The sequence below is a fragment of the Panthera tigris genome, chromosome A1 (genome assembly GCF_018350195.1).
Source record: "Panthera tigris isolate Pti1 chromosome A1, P.tigris_Pti1_mat1.1, whole genome shotgun sequence".
Lineage (NCBI taxonomy): Eukaryota > Metazoa > Chordata > Mammalia > Carnivora > Felidae > Panthera > Panthera tigris.
Window position 1 is genome coordinate 168843661 of NC_056660.1, and position 26610 is coordinate 168870270.

The window sequence follows — 26610 nt, forward strand, 5'->3', positions numbered from 1 at the left end:
AGTCTGACGCTTAATTGACGGAGCCACCCAGGTGCCCCTGAGAAGGCCTGTTTTATACAGGATGGCTGGGGAAGGCTATGCTGAGGGGACATTTCAGGTGAGATCTGAAGTACTCTATAAAGGAAGAACGTGTATGAAGGTCTCGAGATGGGTTGAAGAGGAACTGGCTTAGAACTGAGATGAGATGAGGGTGAAGCTAAATTGGGGGCGGGGGGATAGATGGATACAGGTCCTTACTGATGGTAGTGTAAGTGCAGTGAGAAACTAGCTCTGGATTGTATTGTGAGAAAGATAAAATGCAGCTGCATAGGTCGCGGTTGAAGGATGTAAGCCTAGGATTGGGAAATTAGTTAAGAGGCTGCTGTGTACGAGACAGGAGAGATTGTCGGAGGATTGGATCAGCATGGTTGCAGTTGAGAGGGAGAGACGTGGAGTGATTCAACAGCTATTGTAGAGGTAGTAAGGAAAGAGCTTGCAGATAGACTGGATGTGTGAGCGGGGTGAGGAAGGAGGAAGAATCCGTTATGCCACCAAGATTTGGGGAGTGACTAACTAGGTGGACATTAGAGCTACTTACTGAAGATCTGAAGATGCAGAAGGCTTATTTGGGAGGGTTCTTTGGGGCATAAGTTTGAAACCCAAGTGGAGGAGCGGAGTAGTCATTTGGATGTATGGGTTTGTTTTCCAGAGAAGAGGCTTCAGTTAGAGATAGAAATGTAGATGAGACATCAGTACAAATGATGGAATTTAAACCATGGAGTGTATGAGATAGTTTAAGATAGTATAGAGACTGCAGAGGTCCCAGAAATTAACCTTAAGGCCCTTCATCATGTAGTTACTGGGGAGAGAAGGAGACTGATAAACCAGAGGCAGAAGGAAACCTAGAGCATGCTGTGCTGAGAGTAGGTGAAGAAAACGTTGCCAGGAGGAAGAAGTGGTCTAGTGTGCTAGATGCTCCTCAAGATGATGAGTCAGGTGAGCACAGCGTGTGCTTATCATGACTGACTCCATGGAAGTCTTTGGGGCCTGTTCAGGGGCAGTTTGGGTGGAGTGGTACGCACAGGCTGAATACAGTGGGCAGATGAGAGAATAGGAATTTATAAGGAATGTATATAGTGAGTACAGACTGTTGATAACCTCTGTATGTCTCTGAAGGCGCTGGGGCCCTGGAAGGGGATTGTGGGGCTAAGGGAAGCACTGGAGTTTGATTTGGTGTTTTAGACAGAATATCATGCTAAGTTGAACCCTAGGAAATTGGTGAACTGTACTATATTTGATTTATGAGAATGGCAAATTTCATATAGTTTGACCTAATGTTACATGTTATACTACTGAGAATGAGTTACTTTTGAAAAGGGAGTTTGATGAAGCAGTGTTGAGAGAGTTTTAACCAAAAGAGTACAGCCTTTGAGCTGTCGAGAGAGATGGGTTTGGAGCTCCCCAGTCAAGTGTTGGCCTTTGAAGCGGGGAGGGGGAAGGCACACAATTTTTCCACTGTAACAGGAAGGAAGATGCTGATGTACAGATTCAGCCGAGTTTCAGTGATCATCGTGATGCCGATCCCGGCAGCTAGTGTTTACCCGGGGCCAGTAATTGCGGAACAAGCTTTCAGATTTGGCTGTAGGTGCACATTGATTGATTTTGTTCATAGGACTGAGTGGCTACTGATCCTGTTTTGCCTTGTAGTAGGCTCTAAATTTTCTCCCTCAAAAGTCATTGATATCAGTGAAATTTTTTTTTATTATTATTCAGTTTTTCCCTTTCATCAAAAGCAGAGTACATCAAATAGCATGACCTCCTTCTCCACTCATCAGCAGTAAAACACCATGGGCCTCCCTATAGAACTGATTAGCAAATCAAAGAATAAAGTGTTTTTCTCACAAGTGATTTTCTTACCCTACAGAAAATTGTCTTTTTCAGTATTGCTATCAGTATTCTTTGACTTGTCAGCATAATTGAAACGATACCTGTGATTTCTGTTACTTCAATGCAGACTACAAGTGCATCCTTTTAAGGTCATACTACTCTTCTTCTGTCTTGTGTACAAGAATTTGCTTACGAGGTATGTATATTTCAAGAATTTCAGCTGTCCGGAGGGAGGTTTTATTCCACTGCATAATATAGTTTAAAAAAAATGATTTTCATTAGACCATTCTGCTGACATATCCCCAGGCCACAATTTTCTCCATGGACTTATTAATTCAGTACAGAATTCCAGGTACTGATCATTAATTGTATCTTAAAAACTACAATGAGATCGAAGTCGTCTTTAGCACCTTCAGGATTATTTTTCATGAAACATCTACCTCCTGTAATATTTATTTTGAATAATATGCTCATCCATGGGTTATCGGGCTAGAGCCATTGTAGGAATATTCCCAGATGTGTGTGCTTGTTTCTCAGTGTGTGCTTGTTGAGCTCTAGGCAGCTTTGCCTTGTGCATGGCTCCAAAATTATCTTTTCCTGAAAGTGCAGGTAGGTCTGGAGAAATGCAGACACTGTATTAATTTATACACTGTAAGTGTCCGATAAAACATGCTGCATCTTTAAAAGCTCTAGGGTGGTGGTATTTTAGACAAAAGTTTTATTTTATGGATGAGGGTAGCTTTACTGGAGGCAAGATAAGCCAACATGTTCTAATTCTGCTTGGAATCAGGAACTCGATTTACTGTTGTTACCTGCTGTGGTAGAAATTGCAAGCATCCCTGACATAGACTTGTATCTTCAGTATTGGAAATATTCAACAGAATTCATCAGCAGTGATTTCAAAAAGCTGCAGTCTCTGATGTTTTGATAATAAGTGAAGAAAAGTTTTCCTATTATTTCAGACAGCCTTTGATAGCATGTCATTTTATGAAAATATGCACAGATTAGTCTGTTGCATACCTGATTCAAATGTTTTTAGCTTCTTTGGGTGAACTTTGGGTTATGCCAAGGGGGTGGGGGACTCCCTTTGGCCTTTCTACTGAGAACCACTGTCCATCCATATGTGCTGATAAAGAAGTGTTTGTAGTATGATAGTGCTCAATGGGTTTGCTGACCTGGAATCTAACTGGTTCAGCCAGCTTCTCTTTGAGCCCTGAACTAGTGTTGTACTGATCCATCACATTTCCTTTGCTTTGCCATTTCTGGTCGTGACCTGGTGCGTATTCTTTCTCTTGCTTTTCTGTAGAGGAAATGGGGCTTGTCTTACAGGGTGAGTTCTGTGCTAAAACCTTGTACTTCCTCCTTCTATATATGCTGATGAACAGGTTTCAAAGTTCTACCTCTTAGAAATAGCCCACCACCCCAGCGGTGACAGTTTTGACATGCATGGGCTTTTTCTGTCACGTGCCTCTAAATAGACCTGGGAGAGCATCTTTCAGGTCTAAGGAGACTGTCTTTTGCTCTTCCACCTCCCTCCTCCCCACAAAGACAATGTGCTGCTGATTTGCTTCTAATTTTGGCTATTTCTTTTCTCATTCCGAAATATTTTCTCTAGTCCCTTCAGACGTCTTTCAGTTTACACAGGTTGCTGCAGTGGCCTTCCCTTGGAAGACTCCAGTCTGCTGACCTCTCTTCTCCCCTTGTTGAAGTGGCCACTAACCTGGAAGTAGAATCCTTTTCTTCTCCTGGCTTCCCTATCAGTCAACAACTATTCATAACAGACTAAAGTAGAATTTAAATACCCATAATCAGTTTTTATCATCTCGATTATGTATTTTTTTTTCAAAAAGGGATGGTATCAAATTACTATTTTTTATCCATGCTTTTTAAAGTGGTTTTTCTCCATTGTATCTCCTGAAAACACCTTCTCATATATTTTAATTTTTAAAGAATTTATATTTCTGTATTTTCAGGGACTGAGAACATCTTCATGATATAGATGTACCATTTGACCAGTTCCTTACCTGTGGACGTTTAGGTGTTTTCCCTTTTCCCTCCCTCCTTCTTTCTGTCTTCCTATTATTTACTGGTGATAGAACTTTTGTTTTTGGGTGTCCAGAGTTGTTTTTCACTATGTATATAGTTATGTTTATTAAACCCTAGCACGGACTTTTTGAGTAGTCTCTTGCTAGTTACAGCGTCATTTTGTGTTAAGGTAAGGACTCCTATCTTACGTATATCTGTCTCCCCAGTGTAGCATTATGCCTGCTACAGTAGGTGTAAAGAATTCTTGTTGAGTTCTAGAAATATAAGGGCCATGTGACAAATATTTAAGTATCTCCTGTTTATTTGACATTCCAGAGATAGGAGTGAACAAGACAAAGATTGTCCTTGCTCTCATAAGCTGAGATATTATTCTGTATAACAAGGTTTATGTTGTAAGGACTACAAGCCTCTTAATGTGAGGATCACTTAAAAAATCATAAAGTCACACAGTATGGTAGGAGAGTCCAAATGACCTACAGTATGATTACTTGGGGGACCTTCATTCCAGGTTTTTTCATGCATATGGCTAATTAAGAGTTGACTAACTGATTTTCCTTTAGATGATATTTCTTACCTAGGATTGTCCACAAGGTTGCCAATTATGATGGAATGATTTTTTTCAGGTTCACGCTTTTTGACCCTTTCAAGTGACTAAAATCAATTATACTTAAATTTAAAATTTCATACCTGAACATAGTATGTTGTTCTTAGGTATTATAGAGAACTCAAAGATCTTTTAGGGCTGGGTTTGGGGCAGTAGGAAGTATATCCCTAAATATTTTTGGTCTTTCTGTTGCACATTTTAAAATATGATTAAGCAAAGATTGAAGCCATGGAGATTTTCTGCTGTAAGTCGGTGTTTCAACACTGCCAGCCATTCACGCTCTTTGTGATCCCACTTACAGAAGTGGAAAGTGAAGGGTGAGTAGCTGCACTCTTGGGCAGGCACATAATTTTTAAAAAAAATGTGTGTGCCTCAGCAGAGCTATATTAGAGTTTCCTATAGCTGCCTTTTTCTTTTTTATTGTAGGGCCAGCTCTCAATGTTGCAAGAAAAAATAGACCATTTGGAGCGTTTGCTAGCTGAGAATAATGAGATCATCTCAAATATTAGAGACTCGGTCATCAATTTGAGTGAATCTGTGGAGGATGGTCCAAAAAGTTCACAAGGCAATTTCAGCCAAGGTGCTGGCTTACCTCTTCTGCCGTCAAAACAGCTGTCCCTCGTAGTGGACCCTGAAGACTGTTCATTCGCTTTACAAGGTGGAAGTAGGCATTCAGATGTGCAGGTAATGTATGCATTCATTAATAATCATTGGGCTTCTTTGTCTTTTACTTTCTTTTTTTGATCTGGTGTCTGTTTTAACTTAGTTGCTTAAACTGTCTGTAGTTTAGATTGTATTTTTGTAAACTGGCTTGATTATTCACCTGATCATTAATGTTCTTTTTAGTGATAAAATTCTGTAATTCTGTGTTTCCCCCAATTTTTTTTTTATTATTTTATGCGTTGTGGCCTTTTTGTATGTTTTTTAGGTCTGACTTTCTCTAGTAGATGAAGTTTAGAGGTTTAAATTTGGTCAAAGAGATTTTCTCATCTTCCTATAAAGAGTACAAGAAAAGCTGTATTCTTACTATGTCTCTGTTATACACTATAGGTTTCACACAGTGTAGGGTTAGATTCCTTTTGCTAACTATCTCTTTGTGAAAGAGGGAAGGGAAATACTGTAGAGCTGTGCTGTTCAGAATGGAAGCCACTGTCCACAGGTGACTACTGAGCATGTGAAATGTGGCTAGTTTGAAGTGAGATGTGCTCTAAGTGTTGAGACTTTTTACGAAAACAAAGGTAAATTGTTCATTTTTATATTGATTATATGTTGAGAAAATAATATTATGAATACATTGGGTTAAATAAAATATATCAATAAAATTAATTTCATTTAATTTTATCAGAAAATTTAAAATTATGGATTTGGCTTGCATTCTGCTTCTCTTGGATAGCATTCTGGAGGGTAGTGGAGTTGTAAACCAGGATATAAGAAAGGACTTCTACTTTTCTTAAATTTAGGGTGTGTCACATATGCTCTGTTCTGCAAATTAGCAGAGTTGTGTTTAACCTGTACCTTAGACCTGAAGCTGGAACTTGGTGATGGGACCCTGAAGGGTGAATATTTTACAGCTGGACAAAATGGGTTGGCTCTGGCCTTGCTTCAGAGTAGATGTTTTCACTAACTTCTGGGGACTGAAAACATGTTATTTTCTTGAGGCCGTGGCTCACAGGCCAGTCCAGTCCGTAAGCTGGAGACATGGGAGTTGTCCAGGCCTTGTGCCTATAATCTTATCAGCTAGTGCGTAGCCAAGTTCAGACAGTATCAGGATTCTGTGCTTTAAAAGTGTATCTATTTTTGTGACTCTTGGCTTTGTTTAGGTTTTAAATAAGTACCTTTTAAAGGAGAACCACAGAACTTTTTTTGGAGGTGGGCTGGACAGAAACAGCCCTGTTGCAGAACAACCATGGAAGGCATGCAGAGCAAGGCAGTGGGGAATCAGGAGAGCTGCAGGGCCGGAGAAAGGACCAGAAGGAATAACAGAGACTGCTAACACATCCTCCTTCCCAGCTGGTTTTCAAAGATTTATTGACTCATCCTTGGGAGTGTTATATTTATTAAAGTCATAAATTCTGAAGTGAGAGAGATGTTACTATCTTAAAATACTTTGTATTCACTTTTTATATAATTTGTTCGATATCTTTAAATTTTTTGTAACCCACTTATATATTAGAATATAATTTTTTACATAATTTAAATTTTACCACAGTCACTTGTGTTCTTTATCCCATTTAGTATTAGAGGGAATATTAGAGAGAGTATTACAGGGAAAAATACAAGGTTTTAAGGTTTTGTGGGGTTTTTTGGGCAGTATTTTTTCCTTTGTGTCCGAATAGGTTATTACCCAGGACTACTACATTGGAAGCTTAAGACGACATTTGAACATTAAGAAACTGAGTCTTAATTTTAAAAATTCTTCCATTTTTAAATGATTATGCCTTGTTGACTCAGTTGTAGTTTTATTTTTAGAATAAAAAGGGCAAACAGAACATATGCTAAATGAAGGCATAGCTGTAGATGCATTTCCATTCTGATACAGGTTTTAAAATATATGAAATTAATTGCAAAATAAAGATAACTCAAAGTAAAAAGTAATTATCCAATATTGTATTTGAAAATGCTGAAATATTTGCTCATAATCACATTTCATCAGAAATTGTTTGCTTGCTGTTTAGTTCCTATTAATTTCTACTAGACTGTAGTAGAAGTAGAACAGGGCAAGAAGGAATTGAATGGAATTATTTTTCATTAGAAGCAGATGGGGCGGGGATTATTTATCAGGATAGTTAAGTAACACGGTAGCATTTTAAGAATTTGAATGGTAATTAAATGTTTTCTGCCTTAAACTCTTCAGTTAATGTCTGCAGAAATAGCTTTATCTAGTAAAATGCATACACACAGTACAGCAATGAATAACTTTGAGCAAATATTTTCCAACATTAACTTTAAATTAAAAATGGTAATACACGGTTAAATTTACTTTTTTTCCCCTTTATTGTGTCTTTAATATTTTTAGATGTTGGATGTTTACAGTCTGATTCCTTTTGACAACCCAGATGGTGGAGTTTGGAAACAAGGATTTGACATTAGCTATGTGTTTAATGAATGGGACTCTAAGCCCCTTCAAGTCTTTGTGGTGCCTCATTCCCATAATGACCCAGGTAAAATTTACACTTCAAAAAAACTACAGGTTATTAAGCCCATATAGGCACAGAGTATTTTAATGAGAAGGTGGTAGACCTAATTTCTCACATTTTTGAGACATTATTTGCTGACTTGTGACAGCAACATATTCCTTTTATATGTCTTGTATTTTGAGTTTTTACTTAATCAGTTTGTGTGCCATTCACAGATAGGACTTCTGCAATATGAAACAGTAATAAACACAAGAAGGTCTTAGTTTGGGGGTTGAAAAATTGCACTCACTTAAGGGGCTGATTGTTCATTTTAGTTACTTTTCTCTAAAATATTGCATGAGAGAATTATTTTGTGTTCATAAACTCTACATTACAAAATGCAGAGTGTTTATGGGAACATTTGAATCTTCCAAATGGAGAAGCAAAATGTAAAGTGGTTAAGAGCCTTGGTCAGGCAGATGTGGGTGTGGAGTCCCAACCCCATCAGTGTGAGACAACTTTAGGCAAGTTACTTAATATTAAAGTAAGTTTTTTCCTAATAGAATCAAGATAAAGTGTCTGCTTCATAGGATGAGATGTTAAGGCGTGATGCATGGCCCAAAAGTAACTGCTGTCGTTATCGTTGTTATTATTTCATTTGACAACTTTTGTTACTTATTGGTGCCACAGATTTTTCCCTCCAAGGTAAGGGAAAATTGCTAAAATTACAGTGGGAAATATGATTCGATGCATATATTTGTGAGTGTGAGTACACTGGCACAGAAGAAATACTTAATGAATTCCACTGCAGGAATTTTTTTTGGGGGGGAATGCACTTCCAAAGACTTCTTCTGAAGGACTTACTTAGGCTTCTATTTGTTACTTTTCTCAGCTTCTCCATTTCATCATTACTATCAGAGGCACCATTATTCACCTGTACTTTGAAGTTTTTTCTTTATTCCAACATTTCATTTATCTCCGACTTACATTCTTTCCCACTGGTTTATTGGCATGTATTCCTTTCTTTCTGTTGCTAAGACAGTAGAACTTGTTACTCTATGTCTGGAAGTGTGATTTGGTGAAGTGTGTGTACAGGTGGGTACAGGCACATGTGCTGCTTTTTTGGGTGTGTGAGGTACACAGGGAGAGAGTTTGGATGCTGAAATGTTTGAATTTCCATAGTACTTCAGTGTTTATTATGCAGAAAGGTATGAAATAGAGGAAATTAGTATTATTCTGGAAATTTGTGTTGAGCAGTTGCTGCACGAGCTTCTGACTTGGTTTCTCTTTGGTCTTAATGACTTTACCTTTTCCTACAAATACCTTTCAGCCTTATTAACTTTTCCTCTTAAATGTTTGCATCATTTTCCTCCTTTATCTTAGCCTGTCCCTTCAAATCCAAGTTCCGATGGCTGGGCATCATGGAAAGACTGCAGGTGTCTGGAACCTGGCAGAATGAGGCCCACATCCCGGCTCTGCCATATACTTGCCCCCATGTCCCTGGGGGCACATTTGTGTATCTGTAAAATGCAGATCATATGGTTGGAGTAGCATTTTAAAGCAGGAGTTAGTTATCAAGTAAATACAAAAGGTGATGAAAATCACATCTAATTATAAATCTCATTCACTCTGAAACATTCCCTTATTCAGTGAAACAGTGGCAGAGCGACTGTAGTATTTAAATTGTTCTCTCCTTTTTTCTCTGCCAACCATCTACAGTTTTGTTCTTGTCACTTAATTTGTTTTTAAGTTTTTATGTATTTATTTTGGGAGAGAGAGAGGGCACCTGAGTGGGGGAGGGGCAGGAAGAGGGAGAGAGAGTCTCAAGTAGGCTCCACACCATCAGCACAGAGCCCAATGTGGGGTTCCATCCCACAAACCGTGCGATCATGACCTGAGCCCAAGTCAAGGGTCAGATGCTCAACTGACTGAGCCACCCAGGTGCCCCTGTTCCTGTCACTTAATTGGGTGTGTGATGTGATTCCATTGTGTCCAATTTCTTATAGGTTTATATATACACTTTGTGCTATGTCTTGTGAGTCCTCGTGTGAATTCATTTCTCCTGCTTTTTAGATTTTTAAAGACTTTTTTTTTCCTTTTTCCCCTTTTCTGCCATCCTCACTTTCCACCAATCTCATTTCTTGTAATTCTATAACATGCGCACTTAACTGTAGTAATAAAATTTGTAGTTTATCAGGCAGTCTGCGAATGTTTTATTAACATCTAATGCTCACAATAACCCTTGGAGATCAGTGTCACTATTCATGAGGAAGATGTTACCAAGTTTACGGGGGCAGGAAGTGGCCCCACAAGAATGCCTTATTAGTTTACCTGGATCTCCCACCTGAGTATACTTGAGAGTCGGAGTACATGTGCCTCCTGTTAGAGTAGTCCTCATTGCCTAGCCTGCCACTTGACATACGGTAACCTGTAAATATACATAAGGCCTTCTCCACCTGTCTCTGTGTGCCTCCTTAGCTTCTTGAACTTTGGATGCACACCTGTACATAGGCACAGATGTAAACATTTATAGCACTTCTGCATCGTCTCTACTCTAGAATGTAAACTCCATGAGGGCTCACACTTTGTGTTATAACCACCAGGTCACTAACTCCCAGAATAGTAAGCAGCACATAGTACTGACTCATTCAGTTAAATAAGCTAAATGAGCCAGGGCATCTGACTCTGCAGCTTCAGATAAAGCATTTGACCTTGACATGTGGTTTTATTTTCCCTCCTTCCCTTCTTCCTGTTGTCTTATTTTTATTCCTTAAAAAAAAATATTTAAAATATGCTTTGTAATTTTAAATACAAACACCAGATGATATTAAGCTCTTCAAGGGCAGGGATTGCCTGCGCCTTTTAGATTCTGTTTGTTTGCCTCAGCAGTGCGGTGAGCAGTGCCCGGTGTGGTTCATGTGTTGTTCTGTGGGGAGACATCCCTAATAACTGGTCCTGACTGCAATAGAGGAATCTGTCTTTTGGTATCTTAGCAACCACAATTGAATCTTTTTGTCTTAGTAAAAGATGTTAATGACCCTTAACCTCAGGCCCTCCTCCACTTGAGGAAAAAATAATGGTCAGACACAGACCTTTTAAAACTACAGCGATTTTTTTTTTTTTTTTTTTTTTTTTTTTTTTTTTTTACTATAAAGCAAAATGCTAGAGAATAGAACCCACTGACTTTTTAAATAATTTTCACCGCTCCGGGGTGCCTGGGTGGCTCAATTGGTTAAGTGTCCGACTTCAGCCCAGGTCACGATCTCACGGTTCATGAGTTTGAGCCCCGCGTTGGGCTTTGTGCTGACAGCTCAGAGCCTGGAGCCCGCTTTGGATTCTGTGTCTCCCTCTCTCTCTGTTCCTCCCCTGCTTGCGTTCCGTCTCTCTCTCTCTCTCTCTCTCTCTCTCTCTCAAAAAAAAGATTAAAAAAAAAATAAAAAAATTTCACCACTCCTTAACAAAAGTAGAATTTAGGTAAACTAAATTGTTCTGTGACAAGCCAAATCATTCAGATCATGAAGAACCACACTTTCAGTTGAGGAATAGAGAGAAGTATGTGCACAAACATTCCAAGTCCAAATGTGACTCTGTAGCAGGAAATCTTTGTGGAATACGCCTAAATGAATGTGCAATTAGGCGGTTTACTTTCTAAATGAGATTTATAGAGACTTGTTTGCATTTTCTACAGCAACAATTTAAAACTTTAGCTCGGTAGTTTGTTTCATTGGTGGAGTTTTGTCTGTTGGGGATAGAAGTACTGAAATAGATTTTTAAAAGATTCCTGTATTTTCCCTAACTTTAAGAATTATGTTAAAGAAAAAGAATTATGTTGTTGTGTTTTTATATGTGTAGATATTTTTCTTTTTTGGACCATGTTCTGATATCTCATAAGACAGATAAATTTCAAATTATGTTTATATTTTAATAAATTTCTAATTATGTCTTCTTCCAGCCCATGAGGACATGTAACAGTTGTCATATATTTTATATGGTTTACATGAGTTAAAACAAAATTGGAAGGGAATTGTTAAGTCAGTGCTGATAACTTTGCCCTGTTACGCTTTTAAAAAGTTTTGAATCACAGACCATGAAATTAAATGTTAGTTGATTGATACATGTTCATGTTATATTTAATAAGCTGATTAAAACACAATTACAGCACCTTTGTATCTACAATCTTAATTCTTTGCTTCCCACTACTTAAACTGCTGAAATGTTTAGTTAATTTTCCTTCAAAGGAATCGCAGTGTGTAGAGAGAAGATAAGGTGTACTAAATGGAAAGTTGGACAGCATATTGTTAGTTAAGCAATTTGTAAAATGAACATTAGAAAATAATCCCCCATGTGGTCTGACTCCAAATAGAAGGGAGACCTAGGTACAAGAGTCACACTGGAAAATAATTTTCTTTTGTGCATTTGCAGTTCTTTTACAGAGTTTTTATTGATTCAAATGAGTGAGTAGAATTTTTTGACTTTCTTTTGTGGCAAATTGAAAAACAGAATTTTGCATTTAGTACTGTATTATAATTTGAAATGAGTTTATGTGCTATTATTCTTAAAAAGCAAAAGAACAAAAACATGGGGAAATCACTGTGTAATGTTATTTTTAAAGCTTCTCTGTTATTCTTAACAAATATACTTAACAAAATATTGTTAAGAACAGTCATAAGAGAAGAGCTGTGGTCCCCCCACAGTTGGGTAATGCCCGGGTGGGCGAAAGCAGGGGGGACTTGGAGCTCTGGCTTCCAAAGGAACCTGCCGAATAGAAGGAGATGGTGAGGAGAGGGGAGGTTGGTTTGTGGACAGTTTGGGGAGTCCTTTGTTCTGGTTAGTGATTGAGAGATGAAGTGAATTCTTTGGTTTTGGCTACTGTGGTGGGAAATTTGAATTTCTGGAGCTAAGATAGTATGAGGAAGAACGGAGTGAGAACTGGTATTCATTGTGTCTCTTACATTAGTTTGTGTAATACATTCTGCAACCCTCAACACCAGTAAATCACACATCATTTACCAGGTGAGGACAGTGAGACTAAGCAGGTATACTAATTTGTTCAAGATCCATCAGTTAGACATTGGCACAGGATGGCAGTTAAAGCTCAGATTTGCCTGATTCTGAGGTCTGTGCTCTTTCCATTTACTATGCTGCCTCTCAAGATATGTGACTTAGTTCAAATGATTTTCTTGCTTTATGGGCATTAGCTAATTCAGCACATTTATCTGAACTTTGGGTTGTTAATAGCATTGCCAGATTTGGCTTAAAAAATGTTTACATTTCCAGTAAACAGTGGATAGTTTTTTTAGTATATATGTCTTGCAGATCTCATATGGGATTCACTTATAGTAAACATTTATTCATTATTTATCTGAAATTCAAATTTAACTTGGCATCCTGTATTTTATCTGGTAATCTTAATTAAGAAAATGTTGGCATTATGAGTTAAATATTTACATGGCTCTTTAGAATTATCTTTTTAAGAGATCTCTAGAGTTGGTATATTGAGGTTGTGTTTTAGAGGGGAAAAGTCCATTGGGGCTCTAACTGGACTGCATTCTTTAGGAGCACATGTATCAGGTATTACCTAGAGATGCAGGTGATTGTCACACATGTCCCCATTCTCCTATTTTGGTTACTTTTGTCTGTCTTTTGAGTCTGATGCTTCAGAGCTCACTACTGCACCAGTTATATAAATGATTGCTAATACTTATGGGACTTTACTACGTTTCAGGCACTATTCTAGGTACTTTACATGTATTAAATCCATTACTGCTCTTAGCAACTTCATGACAAAAGTCCTGTTATTACCCTCATTTCACAAATGAGAAAACTAAGGCAGAAGAGAGTCCAGGTAATGTGTTCGTGTCAGGGCTGGGCTTTAACCCAAGCCGTCTGGCTCTGGAATTAGGACTTACAACCATTACTTAATACTGTCTCTTGAAGGTAATACTTCTGAAACCCACAGGCAAAGCTTCCAGGAGGAAGGTCTTTTAAGTGTTTCCAAGCCAATGTCATCTACTTTAGTATTTTTAATGATAAAAAACATTTTATGAACTATCTTGGAAGAGTAGACACCTCACCACACTGTTCCTCATCCTTTTTTTTTTTTTTCTTCTGGTCTGTCTTTACTGAAATGGATGTCTCTGTCCTTAAATACTACTTGAGTCCATGAGATGGTGAGTGGTTTTCCTCATTGCTACATATTTTACAGTTAGAAAGTAATTTGGAAGCAGTATTTTCCAGCTTTTAAATGGTTTCTTTTAGAAACTTTGATTATATGCCCAGTATTTGCCTGCTCATAAGGCTAAATAACCTCACGTACACTAGGAGTAACTCCTCGAAGGAAGTCACTGTTACTTTTACTTCTAAGGATGTCTCTCATATTATAGACCGGTCTCATTATTTCAAACCACTATGCTCTGTTTGGGGAAGACTTAGTAGGCCTGAAGTGTCCTGCTCCGTGTGAATTGATGATGCTCATGGATGGAATCCTTAACAAAGGAGGGAAGTAACTTTAGCACAGATTTAGAAATTATTGTGGAGGTTGATCTCATAATTGCAGGTGTCACATATCAAGGTACACAGGTCTTTTAAAGGACATTTAGAAAAGCAATAGAGTAAAGGATCACAATTGGACATTGTGCATATTACAGCTGCAGGATGAACAAAACTCCAGCTCTCCTAACAGTGATGCAGATGGTTCCTGTGGTGTGGGATAGAATTACCAGTGACAGCATCTTACACTGGCTCAAAAAGTGCTGTATCTCAAACACCTTAGTGGAAGTGAAGCTGATATGCTTTGAAATCTGTTAGATGACACTGAATCACCTGGAAAAAAGGTGAGGTTATTCTGGAAACTTGAGTTCAGAAGCATTTGTAGGATTCAGCAGGTTTAGGTCTTTGGAAAACCTCAGCTTCATCTTTGACTCTCTCTACTCTGTCTTGGAAGCTTCAGTCAGCTAACATATGCTCTTCATTTTGCCTCATTGGCCTCTTATTTCTATTTCCAGAACCATTTTCTAGCAGAACTTGTGCAGTGGCCTCATTTCCTGTTTGTCTTGTACACTGAAGTATATCCTTTACGCTCACAGTAGTCATTTTTGAAAGCACAGAAGACGTTAACTTCCTTCACTAAGAAACAAGAATGGCTCAGAAGATTTTCAGTGGTCTGCCCCCACTTCTGTTTGTATTTCTCACTGTACCTCCACCATGTAAGCTCCGATATAGCCACACCTGGCTGCCTTCTCCCTGAGATTGACACAGGACTTCATGGCTTTAGTGTCTTTTCCATATGCCCTTGCTTCTATTTGGGATCTACCCCCTTTTCCCTCTATCCACACGATGACTATTCTAAGAATCTTCTGTCCTTCTGCTAGGAATTTATCATTTCTTTATTCCCATAGCATTTTGTTCTTATTTTTACTGTAGAATCTGTTTTCATTTATTAGCTTTTTTGCTTTGTCTTATTAGATGTTTGATTTGTGTGTGAATGGGTGAATGGATAAACTAGAACAGGACATTAATTAAAACTCAGTTTATTGTTTGAGTTATGATAATACCAATTAACATAGTATGCAATGTCTTAAGTGTAAGACTGGATGTTACAATCAAATATGGAAGGATTTGACAAGTGATGGAAGAAGCCTGTTGATCATTTGTTGGTAGACGATGACTTCATTACTAAAATAAAGAAGCTTTCTTGTTTTATGAATCCTCTTTGTACTTATTTTTAAATTAGAGAATACTATGTTAAAATGGAAGTAACATGAAGCTTAAGTTGCAGTTTTTAAATGTTTATTATCTTGTTATAATTATTTTTGATGCAAGATTTATTATCTTTTCTTAACAGTTGGTACCTATTTAACTGAGTAGAATTAATGTAGTCATTAAAAAATAATTGTCATAGTAGTGGGAACCACAACAGTGTAACAATGATTTGAGGGGCATGACTTCTTTGGGATGCATCTTTTAAATCATCTTAGGGCTGACAGAGCCTTTTTAAATATAAGCTCATAACTTAAAGATATTGATCAAAGATGATTAGGTTAGCAGAACAGACAGTGGCTATGTTAGAGCTAATTGTGTGTGTGTGTGTGTGTGTGTGTGTGTGTGTGTGGTGTGGTGTCTTTTCCTTTTTGTTTCATTTCTAATTGAAGTAATAAATTTGTATTTATACTCTATATACCCTTTTCCCCTATTCTTTTGGCTATACATTTCACTCATCTATCATGTACTTACTCAACTTTTGATGGTGTAGTCTTCATACCGGGTGCTAGATTCATGAGAATTGACTGGTTGGGAGTTCAGGTTGTAGGTTCCCAAATTTGTAGGACTTGGTATAAAAGTATGTGGATGCCCTCAGACCCTTTGTGTAAACATTCGAAAGTTATAAATCAAACTGATACATGATAAGTAGAATAGGTCTTTTCCTCCTACTTTGAGGAATAGCACAGTTATCAGGAAGGCCACATGTGGGTTGAGATTGCTGGGGCTCCAGTTCCCCACTGCAGTGTGTTGAGTTTGTGTGGGAAAAGCCAGCCTGTGGGGCAGCCCAACCTCCTTTCCCAGAAATGGCCCTGTCCTAAACCAGGAGGGGCTTTGCTCACAGATGCACAGACACGCCAGCACTTTTCCCACATCCCTGCAAACTGTATCCCCCTGGCCATTGCTCAGGCTACAGAGATTACCACCTCCAGGTCAACTGTCCTTTAGAAAGACATATAGAAGGCCCCTTCTGGGCTCTAGAAACTGGCTTGGGGCTATTTGGACACATTTCTGGGTCATGGTGCTTAGGAGGGCAGGTCAAGGCGGGCTCTGGGTGGGCAGTTCTTTCTTTGCCTTGTGAAAGGGATGTGGTCAGAGGAAGAATAGGAAGATCCCTCAAGTCCAGGGCTCAGGGTGAGATACCCTTGCCCAGGTCCTAAATCAGTGCTGTGTATGCCCTTGAACCAAATAAAACTAAGTGTTCCTCCAGAGGATGAAATTGCCACAAAGTCTTCAGACTACAAAGCTAGATCAGGAGTCAAATTTCTAAAAATGGTGGTTTGTCAGCGAACGGTCACTAAGTGCTTAATTGTTCATGCACATTAAAAATAAGCAGTAGAGCTTTCAACATAACTAGGCTTTATATTATAGAAATTAAATTCTTTCAAGTTTTATTTCTTTATTTTGAGAGATAGAGCGCATGTGCACGCTCTTGTGCGTGCGCAAGTGGGTGGGGGAGGGGCAGAGAGAGAGGGGAGAGAGAATCCCAAACCTGACACAAGACTTGAACTCAGGAACGGGAGATCATGACCTGAGCCAAAGTCCAGAGTCGGCACTTAACCGACTGGAACCACCCATGCGTCCTTAGAACTTAACTTTTTTTATGATAACATAGAGCAAATTTAGAGTTATTCATCCTTTACAGAACTTCTAATTGTGTATTCTTTGTTGCAGATATTTCCTCACTTACTTAAAAGTAGTGATTAGCTGTTTTATGGGTTAGAGTGTTGTCAGAGTGGAAAACAGTAAATGGAAAGGTTTTCTGTGTGCTGTTCTAGCCCTGGTTCAATTTCTAAGTGTATTCAAGGGAGAGAAAAAGGCTGTGAATTGACCACTTAAGTAAATCAGTTTGCAACTCAATGTCCTAAGTTATTAAATCCAGAGGTAGGAATCTAATTTTATGTCACAAAAATTCATCCCATACAACTTTTCATAAAATACTATCCTTCTGATTGGTCTCATGTTAATATACAGTTGTAGTTTTACAGTAATTTAGGGAAAGAAATAGCCAATTCAGTGTAAAAGGGAATACTTGATTACTCTATTGTATAAGAGCAATAAAAGCTAATTTACTGTTAGATTACTCAATATTGAAAGCTGCAAGAGGCTATCTTTTAGTTCATTCTTCATTAATTGTGCTATATTGTAGTGATATTAATGTCTATTATAGATGAGCTTTATGGAAGGCTTTTAAGTTGACATCTCTGAGCATGTACTTTGGCTCATGTAAATATCTTTGACATATATCCTGCATGATTGTTGAAGGGCAAATGAAGTGTCGAAGGCAAAATGGATTAATCAGTCACTGTGATTCCTTTATGACAACTCCAATGATAAACTATTCTTTGAAAGGGTCTTAGCTAATAATAAATTATAACTGATGAAAACAAGTAATTGTACTTAAAAAAAAAACTTGTTACTTGTTCATCTTCATAAAGATGATTTCTTCTAAATTCATTTTCTATGTTAGGTCACTAGAGTTTTGTTGTTAATTTTGGAGTCATTCCATTGTTCATAGTTCTTTTACTGAGTAAGTAGCCAAATGATTAGGGCTTAGTTTTGATCTCTTTGTTAAAAATGTAGGTAAAAGTTGTGAGTGTTGCCTTAAAGACGGTAGTTCTCATAGAGCCATTTCGATAATTTACGTGGTTCTTACTGCACATATAGAGTAATAATAGCATGGGGTAGAAATTGTTGTCACTTACGTGCATTTGATTTCAGTTCAGTCTTGCAATATGGAGGTACTTTATATATTCAATTAGATATTATGACAGTGCTTAGTAAAATAAAAATTCTTCCCACATTGCATTCTTTATTTTTGGGGTGGTAGCAGCACTCATTTTTTTCTAGGACTATATGAGTTTACTAGGGCTGCCATACCAAAGTTCTGCAGACTGGGTGGCTTATTTCCTTACAGTTCTGGAAGCTGCAAGTCCAAAATCAAGGTGTTGGCAGTGCTGGTTTCTTCTGAAGGTCTCTCTCCTCTGTCTTTCCTCTGTGTGTGTCTGTGTCTATCTGCTTGTCCTTACAAGGGCATATTGGAGTAGGGCGCACCCTCATGACTTTACTATACCTTAATCACCTCTTTAAAGACCCTGTCTCCAGATATAGTCACATTCTGAAGTACTGAGGTTTAGGATTTCAACGTAGGCATGTTGAGGGGACACAATTCAGCCTACAACGGGCATAGAATGAATTCTTTGCAAACAATAATTTTGGGTAACCAGTATGTTTAAGACGTGGAACAATTTGTGTAAACATTCTAAATAAAGGTATCCTTTTCAAAACTTACATGTTAAAAATATCTTTTATTTCCTTTTTTACCTGCTTCAATTATAGAGATGGGGACGGGGCAATTAAAAACATGATGATGATGATGATGATGATGATGACGATAGCAACTAATCTTTATCAAGTGCTATATTATATCCTGGGCTCCTGTCTGAGCACTTGATGTTTTTTTTCTCTTGGCATGGTCAGCAGCAAGTTTGAACATTCCCATTTAGGGGTAGGTTGGATTTTCTTTGCTTGTCCCTGGGAATCCAGATGTGGATCTTGGCTTCATACACTGGGACAGGAGTCCAGGTTTGTACCTTCCTCAAGCAAGATGGGATTCTTTGCAGACCATTGTTTCATGAGATATCTTTGAATTTTCTATAGGTGCAGGCTTTTTAGCATGGAAAAGTTGAATTATCCAGGTACCCTTCTTTGGTGACTTGAAAGTGCCCCAGATCAAGAAAGTCCTGTAAAGACAATTTTCCACTGCCTTCCTGTTTGGCTTCTAGTTTCATACTTGTCGCTTTGTACATGCTCAGTAAATAACTCTAGAATGAATAGATCGATAGATTTTAGTTAAAGCAGAAGGGAGAAATACAGTCAGAGTAGCAATGCCCTTTTCAGAAGCTCATGCTTGTATTGTCAAAATACTTGTATTGTCTTCTCTGCCCTAGCAGATTTTCATTTTTTTTTCAGTCAGTATACTGTACTTCAAATATTAACTTAATTATAGACAAAAGAAATAACCAGTTGACTCCTTATATTTTAGTCCTCCCACATGTTTGAGTTTTGGAAATAAATAGAGTGGTAGTTTAGCCTGGATGTATAGAACACCCCTATCTCTGTAAGATTTCATAGATAAGAGGTTGTTCTTGGAGGATCCACTTGGCTAGTAGATAGAGTTGGTAACTGTATGCCTCAGCCGCTTATCAGGTTGTTTTAATACTCTGCCAGATAGGGCTATGCTTAGACTTGTGGGTCTTGTTAAAAAGGTTTCTTTATAGTGAAATTGCAAATATCTTTAGATAAAGTTTCCAGGGTATTTGAGAAGGAGGAAAAGTCGTAGAATTAAGTCATTAACATCTACAATTTTCTTTTGAAAAAGACTTCATGTACACTTGTGTTGTTTTATTAGTGTCAGTCTGTGCTTCCAAAAAATGGAGTAATTTGCAGCCTTTGGAAACTAATGCCTGTGCTTGGCAGAATTCTACTTCTCTGTATTCATAATAGTGCTGTTAATTACCTTATTGCTTTGCTGCTGGCTTTTAGATATAGTTTGTACTTACGATTTTCTTAGTTTCACTTACTAAAATGGGGAGAGAATTTCAGATGTGGTATGAAAGGATACACTCTTAATTCCATATGATGAGAACAGTACTGCCAACTTGTTAACGCTGTTCAGATTTTTAAAATGAAGACAAATTCCTTACATTAGAGATAAATTATACATAATTGAATCAGGTACTATAATTATCATGCATAAATAAATGCTTTTTTTCCTCAGGTCATTTGTCTCATTTTTCTCATTTCTTTCTGACTTTGTACAGATTTCAGGGTATTTTTGTTATTGTAGCATTAGTGTCTTTTTGAGTGTCATGTGCATTCAAATGGAATTTCACTACTTGAAATTCACTACTTGAAATATTTGTGAAATTTGTAAATGTGTCTTCATATGAATGAAACATCTAAGGGCATCCAAAGGTCATGTAATGGAATGTGACTGAGTTGAAATCAGACATATGAATCAGACCTTTGTTGTATATTTGTGTTTTGATTTAGGTTGGTTGAAGACTTTTGATGACTACTTTAGAGAGATGACTCAGTATATTTTTAATAACATGGTCATCAAGCTGAAAGAAGACTCACGGAGGAAATTTATGTGGTCTGAGATTTCTTACCTTTCAAAGTGGTGGGATACTATAGATAAGCCGAAGAAGGATGCTGTTAAAAGGTTTGTTTTAAGATTTTTTTTTTTTTTTTGCAATTTGGTAATATTAATTAATTATACAGTGAAACACGTGTTGAATTTTTAGAGGATGAAAATTCTTAGCCTTCTGTCTGAAACTTAAAATATTTCTCCAAATCTTTTTTTTCTTTGATTCTGCTTCATCTGTGGGAAAGTGACTTGAAACTGTTCTATTGAAATCCTAATGTTCCAACTCTGTCCCAGAAATTGAATTACTAGGTCAAAGGGGCTTAATATTTTAAATGCTTTTTGAAGCATATAATCAAAGTGACCCCTGGAAAGATTGTTTCCATGTACCAGTGTCTCTGCGTTTTGGTCACCAATATATTTTTTTTCTAAAACTTTGACCAATTTTGTGGTTGAAATATTTAAAAATTTTTTTAAGGTTTATTCATCTTTAAGAGAGAGTGAGAGAGAAGGTGAGCAGGGGAGTGTCAGAGAGAGAGGGAGACACAGAATCCGAAGCAGGCTCCAGGCTCTGAGCTGTCAGCACAGAGCCTCATGCGAGGCTCAAACTCATGAACTGTGAGATCGTGACCTGAGCCCAGTGAGCCACCCAGGTGCCCTGATGGTGGCTGAAATATTTTAATTTGAAAATTTGATTACTGATAATGTTATGTACTTTCTCATATGTACAGGCAAAGTTTTTTGTGAATTGCTTGATGGTATAATTTTCTTCTTACTGATTTGTAAGTTTGTACACACATGCGTTAACCCTTATTTTTTCTCAAGTTATTTTCTTAAATCTTAGCATTTCATATACATGCTTTAAACATTTTATTGTAATCAAACATATCAATCTGTTTTCTTGATAGCTTTACTGTCATATTTTAAAAGGTTTTTCCCAATCTAGAGATTAGAGGAAGAGTCCTTTTTTTCCCACCCAGTTTAACTTTTTATCATTCACTTTTTAAAATCCTGGAATTTATCTTTTTAATATGGTATGGTGGGAGGTTCTGATCCCCATGCCTCCCTCCTCTCTGCTCCCAAGAGTATAAAGATTATCTTAGCATGCATTGCTTTCTTTTATTTAGTATCACATGTACAGCGCTCACTGTTTTAGCGCCTGTTCTGATACTTCACAAATGATAACGGATAATCCTTGCAGCGGTCCTGTGAAGTAGGTACAATGACTGTCCTCATTTTACAGATAGAGACACTGGTCGTCCAGGGTCACCCAGCTGGGACGTGCCGTGCTGGTGTGCTATCTGGTGCAGCCTGTCCAGCCCCACAGGTTTCCCTCCCATGCTGTGCTCTGCCGCTTTCCTAAGATCTAAAATGTCCCGGTTTTTTCCTACTGATTTGATGTGCCATCTTTATTGTCTTTAAATATGCGCTGATTTCTGGGCTTCCTGACCTCTTTCATGGACTTTTCTGTTTGCAGTTGTGGTTTGATATGCTTCGTTGACAGTTAAAAGTCTCCTCTTTCTTTACTGAAAAATTCTTCTAATGAGTGACCACTTCATTTTCCCAAAGAGTTTTAGAATTAATTATTAAAATCTTCCTACGCTACTGAAGGAAAAAAAAAAAGGGTTTTGATGGAAATTGACATAAACATTTAAAGATAATTTGGAGGGAATTGGTTTTCTATCATTATCCATCAGACTTTTTTTGATAGGGTGCAGCACTCAAAAACTTTGTTAGTGACATGCACACACAAAACATGGGAACCTAATAAAGATGCTAATAGAGTTTTATGTATGTTAGATGATTAAGAAATACATAATGCTACAATAAAAGACGTAAAGCTTGCTTGTGGACATGGGTGTCAGCAAGGGTACACGTTGTGAGTTGGTGCAAAGTGGTAGAAAGTGAGTTATCTGAAATCTGATCAAAAGTTGTTCAGCATATGTGCATGGGTATGAAGACAGTGGACTGAGGTAGCTGGTAGACCTTGGAGAGAGAGAGAGAGAGAGAGAGAGAGAGAGAGAGAGAGAGAGAGATACGTATTCCTATGTGAATGGGTTCAGCTAGGTGCAGTTTTATGCCTTCTTCACTTATTGTTTCTCAGGGACAAAATTTCACTTAAGCAATACAAAATTTGTTCCCTAATCAATCACTTTGGAACACATTTTTGTTTTTGAAACAAAAAATTTTTCACGTAAGGAACTATACCTATTTTTTGCCACTGTTCCCCTGTCAGCTTCCTTTTATTTTAGGTGTTTTATTTTTCAAATTCAGTACCTAAGGGTTCATGCCTGATCTTTTGTTGGCTTATTAGCTCATTTGTTCATTCATTCTACAACTCTTTCTGAACACCTACTGTGGGCCAGTTACTGTAAGGTTTGGGTACTCTTGGGCTGAGTATTTCTTTCTTCTTGATTGTAAATTGTATCTTTCACCATTGACAAATAACTATCTTTTCTCCATTTAAGAACTAAAGTGCTATTACTACCAGTCACTTGTAGTTGTTTGGATTTACCTCATTTGTGCTGCCCTTTTTCCTTAAAAACAGGCAATTTAGAGTGGTAGTTCAAATGGCTGGTCACTGGAATGAGGCTACCTGGATTCAAATCCTGGCACTCCCATCTACTGTGTGAACTTTGGGCATATTACTTTTGTGAACCTCATTTTCTTCATTTGTCAAGTGGGGATAATATTGAGACCTCTTCTGGTTTTTTTCAAGGATTGGATGAATAGAAATAAATGCTTAGGACAATGCCTGGCATATTCTAAGTCCTTAATAAATATTGGAAGCTCTTGTTACTTTAACTTTTATTTGTCACTCTGAGTATTTCTCTTGGACACTGAATATAGTTTTTAGTTTTGAAGTCATCATGAGAGTCTTCATCTTATTTTTTGTAATGTTTATTTATTTATTTTGAGAGAGCGTGCATGTGTGTGCACAGGAGAGGGACAGAGAGAGAGGGAGAGAGAGAGAATCCCAAGCAGGCTCTGCACTGTCAGTGCGGAGCCTGACATGGGTCTCGATCTCATGAACTGTGAGATTGTGCCCTGAGCCGACATCGAGAGTCAGACGCTTAACCGACTGAGCCACCCAGGCGCCCCTAGTCTTCATCTTTTAATAAAAGCATCTAACTATAAAATTAATGTTTTATTAAAAAAACCTTTTTAATGTATTGCTTCAGTGAAGTTAACCTTCCCCGCCCCCCCATCACTTCCCTGCTCAGATGTTTTTAGGATTTTAAAAGTTTTATCCATAAAATTCTAAATTTTCACCATGTATCTAGGTATGTGTATAACTTACTATTAACTTTTCCATATATCAATTCAGACATCTTCAGTTTATGTTTTCTGCTGTTATTACTTACTGTTTTTATTTCCTTTGTTTTAGGATTAAATTTTCTGGTTACTGACTCTTCTGCACGTGCATTTTTTATTTCTTTGTTATATTTCCTGTGTTTGGGAGATTTTTCTTAAGGTTTCTTTTCTCTCTCAGGTTCAGTTCTTTGTGGTATGGAAGGTGTTCTTTTCTGGCTTTGAATGCTTGGTTTTAACTGTTTTTGTTTGTTTTTTGCCCTTCTGCATTCTTTACATTGTACCCTGTAAGTCCAAGTATTTTCCTCCTTTTTATTCATCCTTGAGCAATAACAGATGTGTCCACACCTGGAATTTGTCCCAAAACAGAGAGTGTAGCAGGCTTCCAGTTCCTTCCTGTTCTGACTACTTTGTTTCCTTGTGGTGGGTGTTGGTTAAAATGGCTGGCCAGCATCCATTCCACCTGGTTTCCTTTTGGGAAATGGTCTGTCACACACGTAAGTCAGACTCTCCATCTTCCTGCCTCAGGTCAGACAGACCAGCTATGACCTGAGCTCAGCTGATCAGTATAATATTTCCTAGGGTCTGAATCTTTGGAGAGTGAAGCGAGGGTGACAGATGGAAGCAGGGGAAGCAGACACGGAGGGAAGGTTGCAGGCCATCCCTCACGGCACTGGTGCATTCCCAAGACTCTTCTCATCCGTGACATGGTCCCTGTGATCCCTGTAGCACGGCCCCTCATTTTCTTCCAGCCCTTCGTTAAGCCTGGACTTTTAGTCCTCGGTTTTGCGTGCTCAGGAGAGTCTCTCAATGCAGTTGCTCTCCAGAGCCGGCAGGTGTTGCTTGCAAACAAGAAAGCTAGCTGATGTATTTCCCCCTGCTCATATCCTTTGTTGGAGAGCTGGATTCTGAAAGGCTGCATGAGCATCAGGGGCCCAGCAGCTGGAAAATATGTCCTTGATGTGAGCAACACTAGCCGAGGGGAAGAGACGAGCTGGGACTGTGGGAAGATGGAGAAATTTATGAAGTGTCTGCTCTTTGCGCAGCCCAGGATTGGCTTTCTTCATGTAGCATTTTTTTTTTTTTTTTTTAATATGACCTGTAAGCCAAGTAAGAGCTTTGGCCTGTCTGAAGGTTCTGCTTCATAAGAGTGTAGGGAAGAGTCCAGCCAAGTCTGAAGGAAACTGGGCTTGCTGCCTGCTGCTTTTGGTAAGGTGAGGCCATGCTTGGTTCCTCCCAGTGTGGCTGTATTAGGGAGCCATCCTCTGTAGCAGTAAAGAGCTTGGGGTGGAGAGACTTTTGTAGGAAGAGCCCAAAGAGAGAAGCATGAAGACTGTGATTAGTGTTTGTCCCAGGATTCAGCTTTGCTTCAGTCCTTGGCCCTCCAACTTAGGGGCTGTTGCCCAGTTCTCTCTGAGTCTTTTCTCTTCATGATTCGGGACTCCTCGTTGGTTTCTCTTGCAGGGCAATTGCAAGTCTGTACTTGAATTCTTTCTTTCACACTTGAATTCTTTCTTTCACCTCCACAGTATGTCAGAAATGCCACCAGTTTTATGGCATGAGGGTAGTCCCCTTTACCTGATTCTATCTGGATGCAAGTTTCTATCCCTTTTTCTTTTCTCTTGGCCATTTTACTTAGGTTGAACTGTATGATATTGCCAAAATTGTACCATTTTTGATGTACGAAAATGTCAGTTTCACGTGATTCAACCTAATACTAAGAAGAGAGAATGGTAAGATGTTGGGAGTGGGAATGCACATTAGAATCTAATGTTCAGTCTTTTGTCTTAACCTTCCTTTGAGAGATGCTGTTTTGGCAATGGGAAATATTCTGGAATATAGGCCTGATCTTAATGATATCATTTTGCTTGAAGAATGTATTGCTTTATGGCAACAATAGGGCAAACGAGTTTTATTTCTGGTCAAGCTTTGGCACAGTTTTCTCCCTTCTTGTTATAATCATTCACTTTTACTCATTTATTACATTTATCTGTGGAAAGAGGGTAATAGCATTTTTTTTCCCTATTTACTTAAACATAACATTCTTAATCCTCCTTGCCTGAATGCATGTTTTTTTGGGAAAAGTTAATAAATACATAGGTGTGCTCTTATTATTTAAAATTCTGAGCTTGTCCCAACTGGCAGTAGTGACAGAATTTTTTTTTTTTTACTGCTAGTATAAGGCTTATGCAATGGTTTATTTTTTCCCTTTTGAAGATGAGTCTATGGATTATATGTCTGTACCTAAATTTGCAAGCTAGCTGTTGCAGAACAGAACCTGTTAATTCCAGCAGAGTTCCATGTAAGCTTTTATTGTCCCTGAAGAATACCAATTGATTGTGGAAACTTAACAGAAACATAACTCAAATGATCCCATAATCTATTCTAGCAGTGACTTGTTTGATTCTTACCCCCTGTGGCAGCAGTATTCAGCTCCATGCTTTTAAAAATGAGAATCTAGTTAACTAAAGGAGATCCATGCAAACAACATCTAGCTTTTTTATTTTGTGTGTGTGATTCAGTGTAATTTAATCAATTATAGTCACGGTGCCTACTTGTAACACATAGCCAGTGCATTTAAAAGAAACTGCCTCCTGTTAAATAATCAGCACATTTTCTGTCTATGCTTGTTTTATTTTTGAAAATGACTAGTATGTTAACATTCTTTTTACTTTTTAGGCTTCGTATTTGAATATTTTTCGGCTAAATGCAGTTAAATACTGCATGATGTTTATAATACATCAAAATGTGAATCCTTA

General features: G+C 38.0%; 1 protein-coding gene across 4 annotated transcripts in view; it reads left to right on the plus strand.

Annotated features, from left to right (window-relative positions):
• The window catches only part of MAN2A1 (mannosidase alpha class 2A member 1), a 165307-nt gene that overhangs the window by 19344 nt on the left and 119353 nt on the right, over positions 1 to 26610 (plus strand). For 2 of the 4 annotated variants that reach the window (XM_007094093.2, XM_042991022.1), the window contains exons 2-4: positions 4943 to 5200; positions 7533 to 7677; positions 20446 to 20617. In XM_007094093.2, coding sequence (XP_007094155.1) covers positions 4943 to 5200; positions 7533 to 7677; positions 20446 to 20617 — 575 coding nt within the window. Of the gene's footprint in view, positions 1 to 1954; positions 2063 to 4942; positions 5201 to 7532; positions 7678 to 18889; positions 18976 to 20445; positions 20618 to 26610 lie in introns of those variants that run through there. The other 2 variants (XM_042991012.1, XM_042991028.1) reach the window with 2 other exon arrangements.